We start from the raw sequence: 16,682 nt of genomic DNA, 5'->3' as shown, positions 1-16,682 counted from the left end.
CTTTGCGTCGCTTTACTTTGTCATCTCTGTGCAGAGGAAGAAATTGCTGTGTGACTGCAGCAGCCTCCCCGTAGAGAGGAGAAACCTCCCAGCCCTCCCTGAGCTCCGAGAGTCTCAGTAATTCCTTTTCGTGTGTCTGTCACAGTGCAGCTGCTACTAGCAAGTGATGCCCATAGGCCTAACTGTCCTCGAAGACCTAACACCCCCACTTAAATAATGTCCTGGTTGTCCTCACACTGAACCGAAAAATCTGTCACATCCATCGCGGAGGGGAAATGTCTCTGAATGGATGGGAGCACGTCTTGGATGTATAGGGCCTGTAGTGTTTTACATATAATGCTAATATGTGCTGTGTTTCTGTTGACAGAGAGGATACTCAACGAAGCATGAGGTGCGTCAGTTCCATTTCACATCCTGGCCTGAGCACGGAGTGCCCTATCACGCCACTGGACTGTTGGCCTTTATACGAAGAGTGAAAGCCTCTACCCCTCCTGATGCTGGCCCTGTGGTGGTCCACTGCAGGTAATGTGACACTGAATAAGAGCCCTAACCTGTTGTCTTATAAAACCAAACTACCAGTAACTTTTATTAAAAATATGAATGTTATCACAAGTAGTCTGTTTTGTATTTATATAAGACAAGAAGTATTAGTAATAGATAGTATTCGTCTTTGAGAGGGTTAGGATTACTACGATGTGCAGAGTGAGGGTCACGCTTTGGTGGGCTATACTCTGTAGCCTTGCCAGCTAGACTACTTGTCCTTTGAAAAAATATTGAAACACAAACTAGGGTACATGTCGTTTTCTAAACAAGCTTCCTCGTATATGTGTTCTCTGTTACGTACAAATACCTTATTTCTGTGATTTATATGTAACCCTGAGTTAAACATTCTCTAATGCAAAGACATTAGTCAGGAGAAACAAATTTGGATGATAAATTAAGACTGGTCTTCAAAATGTGATTTTGCACCTGCCATGGTTGTTCATGCAAGATGTAATCTGTTTATTCAGATTTTGTGTTGTTTTACAGAATTACTTCCACAGAAGTTTCTCTTGCTTTTGGCCTAGCAAAGCTTCCATTAACTCAGTCAGTTCAGTGTACAGAAGGTACAACCAAAACATAATTTAGTAAAAATGAACAAATCTTCAAAATATTGTAACCCTATAAGATAGAAGTGTAGTAATTGGACAGTGGCAGTAAGCGCAATGTAGCCTAGCTTGCCCTTTTAGCCCCTAGTGCTAGTGCTAGCTAAGCAAACTCCATCTAAGGAATGACCAATTTCCTCGTACATTGTAGCTGTCCTTCAAATTATGTAGTGCAATAACTTGTGTTCCTGAGGAGACATCCTGTATCCAGAGACACTCAAACAACATTTTACTAACTCTGGTGATTTAATGCTTTACGTCCGTGCATGGATACTCATTCAACATGTCCTTTGTGTGCCAGTGTGGGGGCGGGCCGCACCGGCTGCTACATTGTGCTGGATGTCATGTTGGACATGGCCGAGTGTGAAGGCGTGGTGGATATCTACAACTGTGTCAAAACCCTCTGCTCTCGACGCATCAACATGATCCAGACAGAGGTCAGGTCAACTGCACAGCCAGAAAACTACTTCACATTGAAATTCAAGTCAAATATCTCCAATTTGTCTTGCACTTATTCAGAAGGTTACATCACCAGTCATAATATGGTAACATGTCTCCACTGAAAAACCTATTCTTAAACATTTAGTTTTCCCTCCTGTTGTTTCAATTCAATTGAAAGACTGGGGGTGGGGGTGTTGTATTTGTATACTCCCCCTCTGGGACTCATGTAAAGGTCATTGCAATAGTTTTAGAGAAAAGATTCACATTGACTCTCAGTGTGCTGTGTAGACACGTGCTGTTCTTAAGATGTGCAGATAATTTGCATATTCAACTCTTATTATGTAAATCCAACATTGACTTAGCTGTTTATTACATTTGTAGTTATTTGTTGGGGTGCTCTGATTAAATGCACACAGCATATGCTTGTTTACTTAGAAATATGTATTTATTCTCCAACAGCTATTATACACCACCAACATCATAGAACATGTTTAATTCAGAACAAGGTTATGAAAAATATCTGCCTTTCTTCTTAATGTTTGATTATTTATTCACATCTACATACGTTCTGAATCTGCTTCTGTCTGAACCTGCCTCCTTTGTAATGTCTGTTCAGCTGTTTGCAACCACACAACGACTAGACAGTTACATACGCACGCCCACATGTGTACAATTACACAGCAGCACTTGATTTTGTTACCTGTTTTGCTTTTAGGAGCAGTATATCTTTATCCATGATGCCATTCTGGAGGCCTGTCTGTGCGGAGAGACGGCCATCTTGGTGAACGAGTTTGCGGTCACGTACAAAGAGATGCTGCGAGTGGATTCCCAGAGTAATTCCTCTCAGCTAAGGGAGGAGTTTCAGGTCAGTCTTAGCTGGATGGCAATATCATGCCCTCCATCAATTTGCGAAACACATATTCTGAATTACACAGCCCACACATATACATTTGCATTCATATTGCAATTTATCAAATATCATCAACAAAGTTATTTTATTTGCCTTAATGGAACCAATTAGTACTAATGCTACCATTACTTTTAGAAACAACAAACACAATACTAAAACCAGCCCTCCTACTACTAGATTACCACTACTACTACTACTACTACAACAACAGTTATACTACAGTATTATAAAACAGATATAGAATTTCATTCCTTCTTTGGTTTACCTACATTACTACTGTTACTACCACTTGCAATAATAATACAGTATTACTATTAATGGATGTTGCATGTAAAGGTGATAACTAGAGGTAGCTATATCGATGATTCACCATATACAATTTGGAGAGTATTATATTCTGTCTGTGTTGCATGTATTCCATTGTGTACTGTATATTTGCTCAGTTAAGACAGACTGCTTGGTTTTCATACTGTTACCTAAACAACAGACAATGACTACATATTCTCTGATGTAGAAATGTACTTTACAGCAGACATTTGAAAATCAGCAAAGAGTGCAGAAAGGGATGGGCTAATGGATGGGAATATATATGTGAGTGTGTGTGTGTGTGTGTGTGTGTGTCTGTCATGTATATATCCATAAATGTGTGTGTTTTGTGTGTCTTTGTGCACAATGATGTTTTTTCCTTTCACTTTTGATTATGCGCGACGGTCATTGAAATCCTCTGCCTGGTTTGTAGGAATGCGGTCTCAGAACATTTTATTAGATGTTGATTAAGAGAGAAGAGAGCCAGCTGTGTTCCCACATGCTTTACCTGCGTCACCCCCACCTCCCCCCGTTGCAGAGCTCAAACAGCAGCTGCATTGATTCCAAGTTTAGCATTTCAAAGTAATACTAGAAAAAGGCTCATGCTCCCCACTTTAATTGTACCGTACATAGGAATTATGATAGATATATTGCTTAGAATAAGGGAATTGTACTGTCTGTGGTGCGACACTCTGATAACAAACGTCTTAGTTCTTCATGAAGAAAAATGTTACGTGCCTCGCTTTGATCTTGTAAACTTACCCATCTGACATTGTTGTTGAAAGTGAGATCACTGTTTTACTCCGTCATCCTGCAGACTGCAAACAGCAAAAATGGTAGTAGGCTACTGACATCAACAAATCACAGATCAATTATTGATGCTGTGTGCTAATGATAAATATTTCTTTTATGTTGTTTAATGTAATTACTGCTAAATGTACATAGAGAGTTCATCAAAGAAAATTGGTATGCAATATTTCCCTTTGAGTTTTTTTAAACTTCATTACATTTCCTTTTAGTTTGCAGTCGGCCTAATTTACCCTTTATTCTTTCATATCAGTTTGTCAACCTGATGTTCAGAGCATTTAATTTCAATTAAAAGGATTGGATTCTTGGCATTCTCTGTGTTCCAGTCCTCCCTCCTTCTGTCTGATTCACTTCTTTTTCCTCCTCCTCCTCCTCCTTCCTACCATCTTTGACATATCTGCTGTGTCTCCTCACTCTGCATGACTTCTATCTTTTCAATTCTCTCTTTAATTTCATTTCATCCTACTGTCTCTCTCATCTCACCTCTTTAACGTTTCCATTTGCAGACGCTCAACTCTGTGACTCCCCACCTGGATGTGGAAGAGTGCAGCATTGCTCTGTTGCCCAGAAACCGAGAAAAGAACCGCAGCATGGACGTTCTGCCGCCTGATCGCGCCCTGGCTTTTCTGGTTACAACCGAAGGGGAGAGCAACAATTACATCAACGCTGCTCTTGCTGACAGCTTCCATCGGCAGGCTGCTTTTATTGTGACCCCTCACCCTCTGCCGGGCACAACGGCTGACTTTTGGAGGCTGGTCTTTGACTACGGTTGCACAGCAGTTGTCATGCTCAACCAACTCAACCAGTCGAACTCTGCCTGGGTAAGGTCAAAGTGTTATGTACTTTTTTTATTGCCATTGATTTGTTGACACTATAAAGAAAAGAGCTGTAGAAAAATGTTTGAGCCGCTGTTTGCTGTACAAGTTTTTACTTTAAGTTGAGGTTATCTGAACTTTACTTGTGACTTTTCCTGGCATACCCTGCCTTTACTGTTTCTGTATCTTACTGTGCTTGGGATTAGTTCCTTCATGCCATTTTGTTGGGCTTTGATCCCTGACCACATTGATCTCAAGGCATGACTAGATAACACCCGCCCCAGTTTCTTCTCCCCCTCCTCAAGTTACATCTCTAAAGAATACGCTTGCATTACCCTCCAGCCACATCTCAGGTTTTTTTGGCATTCCACTTTTTCTCATGAGCATACGTCTTTTTCTGTGCTGCAACATTCCTTATTCTTTTTTAACACTAAAAGTAAGTGGAAACCCAACACAAGATTTAACTCCAAGATTTAATTAAAACGCAATTGAATACTTGGAACAAATAACTAAAAGAATGCCATGCATTTATTTTCATAAGGGGATTTTAATGACAGCTCCTATGGAAAGCTATTACATGTGGTTGGAGCTCTAATGGTGATAAACTGATAATCAAAGACTTAGGGCTCTACCAGATAATCAGGTGCCATACTGTAGAACACTTAAGCAGTAAAGCAATAAATTGAAGCTCATTCTAAGGCATAGAAGTATATATGTCATATCTCAGAGTTTTTGTCAAGTGTATGGCAGCCAACTGTTAAGCAAATTGAGCAATCCTACAATTAAGACTGACGACCTGATCATTACAATAATTAAGCGTGAATGAAATGAAAGTGTGTTAAATAGTCTATGTGTCATTAAAAGAAAGGAATGATCTATATCTAAAAGGTCTAAAAGTCCTCATATTATGCTTTTTGGCTTTTTCCTATTCCTTTATTGTGTTATATATCTTTTTTGTGCACGTTATAGGTTTACAAAGTGAAAAAGCCTAAAGTGACATACCATCTTCCAGAGAAAACACTCTTCACAAACTGCTCCAAACAGCTCTATTGTAGTCCAGCCTTTACTTCTGTGACAAAGATGCGTCACTTTCTAACACATGTTATAATGCTTGCCTAGCTGCTAGCGTGGCACTCACTCATGCTCTGCAACTGACAAGCTAACAGTACCTACGGCGCATGTGTGACTCTTAACAAACATTGAACAGAAGTGTGATGTCTCACTCTAGCTAAAATAGAGAGCTCAACAGAGTTGTACAACCTCTAACTACAATAATGAACCTGAAAATGAGCATAATACGAGCCATTTAAGAAGCCTACATTAGTAATATGGGGCTCCAGACTGACTCAAATGTATGCCCCAGATATTTTAGCAGAAGGTACAACATACTCTGTAAAAGAGCCAAAAACTGGCACAACTTGACTTTGGTGTGTTCAGCCAATAATTAAGAACACCATTTTGTTGGAGTTAATGTGAAGGAGATTGGCAGACATCCAGTTCTTAATGGCAGATAAACAGTAATGCTGCTAAATAATTCAACAATGTTGGGACAGGTATGACTTGATATCAGCAGTAAAATAATGGAAAGAAATAAGAAATGTTATGCTGATTGTAGGAAAACATGAAAGGAGAGAATACGATTGACCCAGATTGGACCCTTGTGGTACACACACAGGGACACAGCCTGCGTGGAGAAAAGACCATTGCCAGACACAAGAAAATATGCTAAACAAAACCAATCAAGGACAGTTCTGGAGATACTTTAACCTCTAAATAAGAATTGAAATCATTGTGTGAAATGCTGCACTGAGTTTAGACTTCAGACGTTACAGAGCCCACAGAGCATTAGGTAGCAGCATATCATTAATAAGCCAAGGGAAATTTCAAGTACTGTGTATGAATAACTAGTGAATCACAAAAAACACCTACAAAGCCAAAGACATTGAAGATGATGGCTTATGCAGAATCTAGATTTTGGATTGTAGGAATGAATATTTACAAGCTTTATGTAGTTAAACTTTAAATATTAACCATGTAAAATATGTATTACATTGTATCACTTTGGAAAACAGGTGCTTACTTTAAATTTTGAAATTTTTTATTTGTCCAAGGTCTACCCAAGATTGTTGTTAAACCGCACCTAACATTTTATTCCTTGTTTCTTGGATAGTGCTCTGGTTGAGATATAATTATGTAGCATCAGTGGCACTATTGGTTCTAAACAGTCTAGTTTGTATTTAGTTTAAAATGAGGAATGTTTAAATGGTTTCAAGGGAATCAACTTGATTAACTAAATCACCAAAGACTTTGTTGTTTTTTAATACGTTGTGTGTCCAACTTATTGAAGTGTGTTTGAAAAGCACTGAACAGAACTGGTCTAAGAATTTAAGCCTTGCAGTATTAAGTAAACTGTTTAGTTGATAAAATACAACAAATGCAAAATGTTGTTTTTGACAGATAGAACAAACTAATCTAGGGTTGTTCCAGAGGTAGCAGCTAATCAACTTAAATTATGCTAAAAACTGGTTTTATTCTGTCTGGCTAAATGCACCTCAATGTTCACTGACTTAAAAAATGTGCTTCAAGGTAGACAGTTGATATCTGCTGACAGGTTTCATTCATTGCTATCTGTTATCGTTATGAGGGTATCCGACCAAAAGATATTTGTCAAAATAGGTAAACCCCTAACCTGAACGTGAGGTCCTTGACAGGATTTGTAACTGTGGAACGATGTCAATAAGTTATTTGGAATCTTGAATCATTATGGAAGATGTGCTCATGAAATGTGGACATTTTGTTTGTGTGCTGGTTTTTTTGCATGCTGTTTTGTAGCAGCCTGTGCAGTCTCTGGTAATAAAAACAAACAGTGAAGAAATTGTAGGTACCCCCTGTTCAATCCCGCTTTTTATCCACTCCCCTTTAAACGTTTTTCATCTCTTTTTTTTCCCAGTGCAATTCAAACCTTTGGGGGCTGGCCTGAAAATTGAGTTATAGTCACTTTAAGTTGTTCATTGCGAGATCTCGCTTTAAATTCTGTTAAAGTTCATTCGGGGCACTGGAGAACTCTGTCTCCCTCTTGTTGCAATCTCTCAAAGCACATTACATCTCTCCCTCCCTGTGCTGCTTCTCTCCCCTTACTAACACCAGAAAGGCACCATAACAACATCTATTCTATGTGGGAACACACTAACATCACTTTTGTTATTGTTGTTATTTTTGTTACACTTGTGCATCTGTGTGATGTACATTTTAGTGTAACTTGCCTCATCCCCTGGCTTACTCAGCAAACTTAATAGTCTGCATGTCTCTTCAACTGTATTATATTCTTTTGTGTACAGTGCATGCATGCAGACCCCCACTGCATAGATGCACACACTTACATGAACATACTGTACATGCATACTGTCATCGTTTGAACCCAGAAGTTCACTTCTCTTTGATAATCCAACGTTTTGAGAGCAAAAGCATTTTTTTCCGGCTACAATTACTGAAGAATGTATCAGTACAGGTACTATATGTAACTAGTGAATCACAAAAACACCTACAGAAAGCCAAAGGCTGAAGATATTTGCTTATGCAGTATCTAGATTTTGTTTTTTAGGAATGACAGTTTACAAGCTTTGTGTAGTCAAACTTTAAATAATAACTATGTAAGGTGATATCTCTATCCTTATCTCCCCCTCTACCTGTAGCCGTGTGTTCAGTACTGGCCAGAACCTGGATTACAGCAGTATGGGCCTATGGAAGTGGAGTTTCTATCCATGTCAGCAGATGAAGATGTCATTACTCGTCTGTTTCGGGTCAAGAATGTCACAAGGGTGAGTTATTACGATTCTGAAAAGCCAGCACAGGACATGTTGTTCCACTCTGTGGTATTTCACAAAAATGATAACTTGAATTCATTAAAATGCATTAACTGTGGTCCTCAACAGTAATTCAGATCTGACATTTTACCTACATTACATTTAGAGCTGCCAGCCGTTATGTGCATCTAAAAAAAACGCCTGACACAAGTTCTCAATGTCAAAGTACTATAGACTTGTATAAGAAAATACTGTGTACCTGAAACCTTCAGATGACGATTTGAATTTCCATAAATCTCCTTGTATGTGTCCAAACTCAAAGGCGGAATGCTTCACTTGATGATATATTTCCACACAGTGTGTACCTGTGAATTGTTATCAGTCCATATTGCTTTTCAAATGCATACAACAGCACTTCCTTATTGTGTGCCTGATGGGACAGGGAGGTAGACAAATAAATATAGTGTAAAACAAATACACTCTAAAATATAGCTTAGAGAGTTGTACTCAGCACACTGGCACATCAGTAAACAAAATGTATTCATGGACTGTATTATATACACTAAAAAAGTTGTTTTGATATTCAGCAGCCCAGAAAATTAAACCAGAGCCACCACCAGTGTTTCTATAAGATGTTTGCATAAGAGTAATACATATTACAAGAACTTTCTATGGAAAACATTCAAGAAAGATCCATTAACATACATGCAATAACGGTCACTCGCTCCCTTTTTCAATTTCTTCTGTCATTACCGAGATAGACGTCTTCCCTCTCTTAGGTGCCTCCTGGCATACTAAAGAGGGGACTTTCATCATCATAATGCATGCCATATTTTTAGTCTAAGGATACTCTTTTTAAGCTTCAAAGCAGGCTCTCTTTTGATTTGTTCATAAACCTTGTCACACATTTAAAACAAAATACAAGTATCTAGCATGTAGAGAATTAGAAACCGGCTAAGAAAATGACACTGACAGCTGACTTAGAAGAGGAGCACAGGTTATGACAGTGTGGTCTTTTCTCAACTTTTTATTCTTCAGATGTGTGCATATGTATGAATCAGTCAATTTGACTTCACACACTTCATTGTGCTGATTGTGTGTATGCAGGTGTGGTTTAAGCCTGCAAATTTGCATAAGCACATGCATGCATTCTTCTCAGGATCACTGTCACCAAATTATTAAAGAAATCTGTATTCAAGGCATTTTCTTGCTGCCATTAGAAGCAGAGAGACATCCATTGCCCAGAACTTCCTTTCTGGATTGGCATCCTCACTTTCTCTGTCAACTGCCCTTGTCATTTCCCTCACTACCCATGCCACCTTTTTTTCTACTCCATGCACACCACTGAGTAGGAGAAGGAAACTTAACACAGCAAGGTAGAAATCAAATCACACAGAAATTACACACCTATCCCACTCACTGTCCCTCTCTCAGTGCATTAGTGCATATGCTTCCTTTGCGTGACAATGATATACAAGGGTAGGGAGTAAAAGTCAAAGAAAGTGCAATGTAAGCATATGTATGTGTGGGTTTGAGAGAAGTACAACAAAAGTACAAAGTGTAAATCCAAACTCCGCGGAGGCAATTCCTCCGTGCATTGTTGGTGTCTTTGCTAGCCCAATTTACATGACTTACAGTTCTCCACTGATTTTTAAGTATTAGGTGAGATTCTACAGGGCAAGGTTATGAACACACAGGGACCTCTCTCACACACAGCCAAGGCCCCACTTATACCTGCAGACCCATATATCTCAAAGTCAGTCTGCTGAGTGAGCACAGCTGAGAATGCCAGCACGCAGCCTGGGGAGCACTCAAACACGGGTGTTAACTGGCACACAGAAATACTGAAACAACCAGAAAATGTAATACAACACAGAAACACACGAGCACATGTCTGCTCACCCACACGCTACGATTCACTCAGATTCCATGTTTTTAATGTTTTCTGTGTTATCCCAAGCTCCAAGAGGGTCAGCTGGTGGTGTGTCAGTTCCAGTTCCTGCGCTGGTCGGCATATCGTGATGTTCCCGACTCCAAGAAGGCTTTCCTCAACCTGCTGGCTCAAGTGCACAAGTGGCAGAGGGAGTGTGGAGAAGGACGCACTGTTGTCCACTGCCTGTGAGTAATCTTGCACAATCCCACACGGAATCTGCAGCCACAGAATTCCGACAACACCTCTGCAAATTTTTCCGCACATTTTAAACAATTAAAAAAGTAAAACTCTGAATGTTAATACATTTCCACCAAGTGATAAGCATCATGTACTGTAAATTAAAAGAGAAGCAAACAAGGCAGAAATATGTTCAGTCTTCTTTCTGAAAAGGTCTCAGACAGGGAATTACTTTTGTTAAAGAGTGAGGTTTTAACAAAAATGTTATTCTCAGAGGGGAGTAACACAAAAATGTTAAAACATGATAAATCATGTAGTGCTTTGTGTTGTTTTGGTAAAATTAGATCTAGTGCAAAGTACTTTTCCAAGGTAGTATTTTCATAATGTATATAATCAAATTGTGGTGTAATGTGCTGTGCAGTGGTGTAGTGCTGTGTGCCCCTCTGTTGTCCTAAGCCCCCGGAGCGCACACCCGCTGATGAATATGAATGGGCCGTCCAGCTCATTGCCAACCCATCACACGTTCATCCACACCACCCACATCCAAAAGCACATCACTCAGCGCTGTCACACAGTGTTACCCACGACAACCAGGAAAGAGATTATGGAGATCAAATCAATTATGGCTTAATACAGAATGCCATGGTTCTCACTACAGTAAATCCAGGACTGCCAAAGCCCTGACGACGATTGATTACCTTAATATTGCTTGTATACGCTGCGGAGGCTTCCATGCCCACATTTGTCTCAGGAGAGAGGAAGTAGATTGTCCTCCACTGGTTTATTGATATTGCCTTTCATTTATGATGACCAAGACAATATTTCCAAGGAAATGCCACACAATGCTGTTATTTCTCAATTGTCTCTTCTTGACAGCTCTTCTCATGTCACTATTTCTGTTTTAAGATAATGTGTGCGAATGCTGTATGAACTGTATCTTGAGGTAGCATGAACACAAAAACGGGGTTACCAGATTACACACATTCTGCTCTGCTTACAGTATTTTTGTCTTCCAAAATACATTTAAAAATATTTGGAGGCTCCCATTGGACATGGAGATATATTTGTATATATTGAAATGGACTGTACATGTGCAATTCATGCAATATGATAGGATTGTGATTGTGACGGTCAAGGTATGAAAGTTAAATTGTGTCTTAACAGGAGGCAAAACAGGGCAAGCTTAATGATATAGCACATTTTAAACACAAAGGCTATTTTAAAGTGCTCAAATTATAATTTAAAACCATTTAATAAGACTAGTCTACAGGCATGCTAGTGGCTCTACGAAGCTGCACTTAGGCACAGTGGTGGTTTGAGCTAAAGCTAACATCAGCCTGCGAACACGCTCACAATGGCAAAGCTAATACTCTGATGTCAGGGGATCACCAAAGTTGTTAAAGTTCACCCCAAGGAGAACATCATCCAACAGTTGAAGAGACATTTTATTAAAAACTAAAAAGTGTCAACGTCATGGTGGAACTAGAGGAAATGGAACTAGAGGAAATGTCAGGAGGTCACCAAAGTCATTGGGATTTATCCAATGGGGAATATGAATGTCTGTGAATGTTTTTATGGCAATCTATTGAATATTTGTCAAGATATGTGACATCAATTTCAAATGTCTGGACTAAAGTGGTGACATTTCATTCTATTGCCATCCCTAGAGCTACGCTGCTAGCTAAAATGGCTAAAATACAGCGTTTAAAAATAAACACTGAATTGTAAATCAAATGAAAGAGATAAGCTAAGATATTGCTGTTTTTTCAAATACATCTTCCTCTCTGCAGTAACGGTGGTGGCCGCAGTGGAACCTTCTGTGCCTGCAACATTCTCCTTGAGATGAGCCAGTACCAGAACATGGTGGACATCTTCTATGCTGTCAAAACTCTACGCAACTGCAAACCCAACATGGTGGAGTCCCTGGTAAGAGAGTCTGTAAATAAATAAAACTGTGGTTGTAAGTGACAACAATCTGTCTGTGATTTTACTTGTGTTTTCACTTTTTAATTAAAGATTTTTGTATTTTTCCTCAGGACCAGTATCGATTCTGCTATGACCTTATTTTGGAGTACTTGGACTGCTTTGAAGGTAGATAGCAACCAAATGTTTACCACAGCAGCACTATACGATCTGCTGGAGATTCGATTTAAGGCCACCCAGTGACCCCTCTACTTTAATGTTTGGACCTATGGACTTGGCTTTGAAAGGACTGCGAAGGAAGGAGAGGAGAAAAAAAAACATGGTCAAGGTTCTAACTTTTAACCTTTAACCTTTAATGTACAGCTGTGATTTCCTCCTTGTTGGTGATGTTTATCTCTTTTGATATTTTTTGTGCTTTTCTTGGTCCTCTTTGCCCCCGGACTAAAGCTCTTTTGTGCTAAGGGTTTCTGTAGCAGCAAAACAACATTCTGAGCTACAAAATGGACCCTGTCTATTTTGAAGAAGGGTCACCTTGGCTGTGTTTCATTCAAACAGGGGTGCTGGATGAAATTCCAGAGTTACAGCAGAATTATCTAAACGTGGAAGCATTTTCTTCTCTCTCCAGAGCTACAAACAACAGCAGTCCACTGTGGTTGTGGCATGACTTATCTACCATACCATAAACTGCCTTATTCTCTTATGATAGGACAGATTTATTCGAATCACAGAATAAATCGGAAAGGTTGTCATACTGGTGTACAAACAGCAACAAGAGATTTTATTAAGAGACCTAAAGCATTAGGATAGATCAGCCCAGTCCTCAGCAGTATTGATGCAGAAACTGTACAGTAGTGCAATGTGTTGTATTTTGCCTTGTTTGTGCTGGATTACCATGTGTGCTATAGGTGGACATTGCCAGGGACCACAGCACTGGGCCTGGTGCCGCCACTAAAGATTCCTGTCTCATTACTGTCACAGTGCCAATCCCATTGACGGACTTGAATCCTCTCTTTACTTTGCTCTACTGCTTCATGTTGATATATGCCTACAAACAAACAGTATGTACTGCATCAGCTAATCTTCTCGCTCCAAAGTGATTGTTTGTATTTTATACCCTGCGGGAAAGAAAAAGGAGCAAGGGGGGTTGGTTTGTTAGAAATGTACTGACATGCCATAGTGGTGGTGTGAAAAATGTTCCATTAATGCCGTGGTGAAGTGTCTAAACTCAGTGCTGCGTTACAGGTTTGAGTATGTATCTCCTTTTACTCCTTTGTTGTCTGAGGCAATTGGTTGTACTGTCTCAGCAAGCTAAACCAGCTGTCAGGTTGAAAGCTTCATTTTGACAATTCTGACATAAATATTCGTTGTTGTTCCTAGTGGTGTTAAATAAATATAGTAAATATAAATAAAAGAAAAGGGGCAATAACATTGTGCAGAAAAAAATTGCTACTTTGCGTCACTGCTGTTGATTCGTGTTTTCACAATGGAGGTCATTTTTAATATCCTAAAATAAAAATGAAACAGAAGGAATAGTATGAAACATTGCCCCGTGCCCTGCTGTTTATATCACTGACCTGATAAACGAAATCCATTGTTTTTCACGACAAGCCAATGCCTGGAGACCACGGGAACTGTTCATGCCTGAATCAATTGAAGAAACTCAGGCAGGTTGGCATGTGTGATACACATGGGGATCTAAGTCAGCCTCTAAAATGATCCAGGAAGCAATTCTCTTTGTATTTTTCCTTACATTTTATCAGAGAAGCAAGAAAAAAAAAATATATATATATATATATATATATTCCACACTCCATTATTACCCTTCAAAATATGTTATGCTCCACCATATCTCCTGAAAACCCTTTAAGTGCAGGTTTTCATGAAGGGCGGTAAAGGTATCACTCCAAGACCTGCCCTAATAAACAAGGAGAGACACCTTGAAGCCCACAGAAACTGAGAAATGGCAGCTAGGCGAACTCTACTGCTAGTTTGCAGCTCACGGTCTGGTTCAGGTGGGAGTGCCAGAATATGTGAGAGATCTAACAATATAGCAACATCACCAGGCTCCCACATGTTCACTGATAGAGCAGCTTGTCTTTGAGGAGGATGAAGAATGAGATAGCTACAGCGATATGATCCAGGATCACTGGAGGAAGTGCCTGGACACTTTTTCTTGACGTTGGAAGGAATGTGTACATACAGGTGTATATTATGTTATGTGAATACTATGTGAATAATATACTATATGTTTGCCGAGAGTAAAGACATACAGTTCAGTACTACATAACCATGGAGGTGAATGTGCTGTAAATTACCGTTTTGTGAGTTTATTGACAGAACTTTTAACAGCTGAGTATAAGCGGAATCTCCCTGTGTTCATTCCAGAGCTCTGAGTAAAATAGGTCTGTCAAAGCATGTATGAATCCATTGTCTGCTTTGTATTTCATTTACTTAATTTCACAATATCCCAATCCACGTCATCTATTCAACCGCTGTTTTTCAGCAGCCACGACTGTATGAGCGCATTGTACTTTTACCATTCCAAACCTTTTTATTATGACTGCTCTCAGAGCCACTGCACTGAGAGTACCGTTGATTTCACATGTGTGTCTCTGTGTGTGCCGATGGTACATGACAAGACCGTTGTATTTGTGGGGGCAAGGTGTGTATTTAATGAGAGAGTCGGAGGAGACAGATGTATTTTGAGTTCGGGGAAAGGGGTTTGTTCTGAAGAATAACAGCGATCAACAATAAAAGAAGGGGAAAAAAGAGATGTGTTGTCAAGTTCAATCATTGAGTATTCTGTTAAAAATGCATACACAGCTTAAAAAGACTTTGTGGTTTCAAGATTGGTTTGTCAGCAGAAGCAGAGAACTGAAAGCTGGACATGGACTTCCTGTCTACAAGCCTCTGACCCTCCTGCGGTTTCTCATACAGATGTGGTCTTTTAGCAGTTCCCTTTGCCTTGAACCACATCAACCATTTGATCAATTCCCTCCTTTTAATCCCTCACCTTATTTTTTCCCTTTTCATCACCCCTCCTCCTCTCACCTCCCCCATACTCAACTCCTTTTCCATTACTTTCTTTTATTCGTCTCATCCTTCTCCATCTCTCTCGCTTTGCTGCTCTGCCCAGAGTAAGGTGACTCCAGACCACAGACTTCCTCTCTCACCCACGGCTATGTTGAATAATGCAGCAGTCCTGCAAACTGATCCAGTGTTTAGCAGAGGGACATGCCAGATTAATTAGAGGACAAGATCCCCTATTGTTGGGTTTAGGACAATGTCGGCCATATGGATTCACCTTTTAGATTGTTTGGAGATTAATTAACCTCAACAACAAGCTTTCAGATGTGGTAAAGGAGTGTGTCTGTAAATGCAAGTGCTCTCTAGATGACATTTTTCATTTGTCATGTCAGTGAAAAAGAGCAAGAATGTATTATAGATTTAACATGACATAGATTAGGAGCTTTTTCATGGAGGCAGGTCATTTACACAACCCTATTTCCATCTGCAAGATTTTCTCAATTTCCTTTTTCACCTGCAGAAAAGTATATCAAATCCTTAGCAACAGGCTCCATGATCCTTTACTACTCAAATTTGACCGTGGTTTAATTTAGAGGGTAATTGGAATCTTATCATTTAATTCTGATGGTGTAATGGCAGCTATGTCCAAGGAAACTTATCATGAGGCCAAGATTCAACTGGGTTTTGTCTTTTCTCTCTGGGCTTCCTGTCTTATATTCCTCCACTGACGGACTCGATGGATGTCAGCATTCTCTCGGGTCTCCCTGGTGAGTCTCGCACTAGATACACTCTCATGTGGTGTTTTTGTAAAACGGCAGCAAAGGCTGACAGCTTGCAGTGTCAAATGATATAAGGAAGGATGGTGAGCTATGGCTGGTAACTCCACTAAAATAGGGGTTTCCAATGTTTTTTGTGTGACCAGTTATCAATTACATTTAGCTAATTATTTCAACAGTTGATTCATTAATTTTATTAACAATTCATTCATGCCCTTTAGCTAATAATTAAGCATTATAAGCAGTTGCTTAGGGTCCCCTAGAATTTTTTTAATTAACACAAGACTATAAGGAAATAAAAATTGAACTTCTAAAATCTACCTAAACTAAAACTGACAACATTAAGCTAGGAGACGAGCAAAATTGACAATTTAGGTAGGGTAATAAGTAATTTACTTTCCTTTATGAAACAAGCACACAAGGATTCTGAGGTTAAAATACATTTAAAAAGTAAATTAAAAAAATCCCATTTTGCTGTTGTATTAGAATGAAAGTTATACAAATTTATGAATAAGACAAGTCAACACAAAATTGGATTTCTTCAAAAGCTATTCTTCGACAGTTTGCCAGCACTGCAGCCCATAATTTAAGTTAAATAGATCCTTAAGAAGTCGAGTTT

The 16,682-nt window shown here is 39.3% G+C and overlaps 1 protein-coding gene across 7 annotated transcripts in view; it reads left to right on the top strand.

The window, feature by feature from the left end:
• The window catches only part of ptprub (protein tyrosine phosphatase receptor type Ub), a 163,458-nt gene extending 148,774 nt beyond the window's left edge, over positions 1 to 14,684 (top strand). For all 7 annotated transcript variants that reach the window (XM_032518295.1, XM_032518299.1, XM_032518298.1 and 4 more), the window contains 8 exons: positions 368 to 522; positions 1,447 to 1,582; positions 2,302 to 2,451; positions 4,116 to 4,430; positions 8,117 to 8,242; positions 10,188 to 10,345; positions 12,128 to 12,263; positions 12,374 to 14,684. In XM_032518295.1, coding sequence (XP_032374186.1) covers positions 368 to 522; positions 1,447 to 1,582; positions 2,302 to 2,451; positions 4,116 to 4,430; positions 8,117 to 8,242; positions 10,188 to 10,345; positions 12,128 to 12,263; positions 12,374 to 12,436 — 1,239 coding nt within the window. In that variant the 3' untranslated portion in view covers positions 12,437 to 14,684. The remainder of the gene's footprint in view (positions 1 to 367; positions 523 to 1,446; positions 1,583 to 2,301; positions 2,452 to 4,115; positions 4,431 to 8,116; positions 8,243 to 10,187; positions 10,346 to 12,127; positions 12,264 to 12,373) is intronic.
• The last annotated feature ends 1,998 nt before the right edge of the window (positions 14,685 to 16,682 follow it).

The sequence above is a fragment of the Etheostoma spectabile genome, chromosome 6, assembly GCF_008692095.1.
Source record: "Etheostoma spectabile isolate EspeVRDwgs_2016 chromosome 6, UIUC_Espe_1.0, whole genome shotgun sequence".
Lineage (NCBI taxonomy): Eukaryota > Metazoa > Chordata > Actinopteri > Perciformes > Percidae > Etheostoma > Etheostoma spectabile.
Note: the sequence above shows the minus strand (reverse complement) of the source record. Positions and strands in the feature narration are given on the sequence as shown.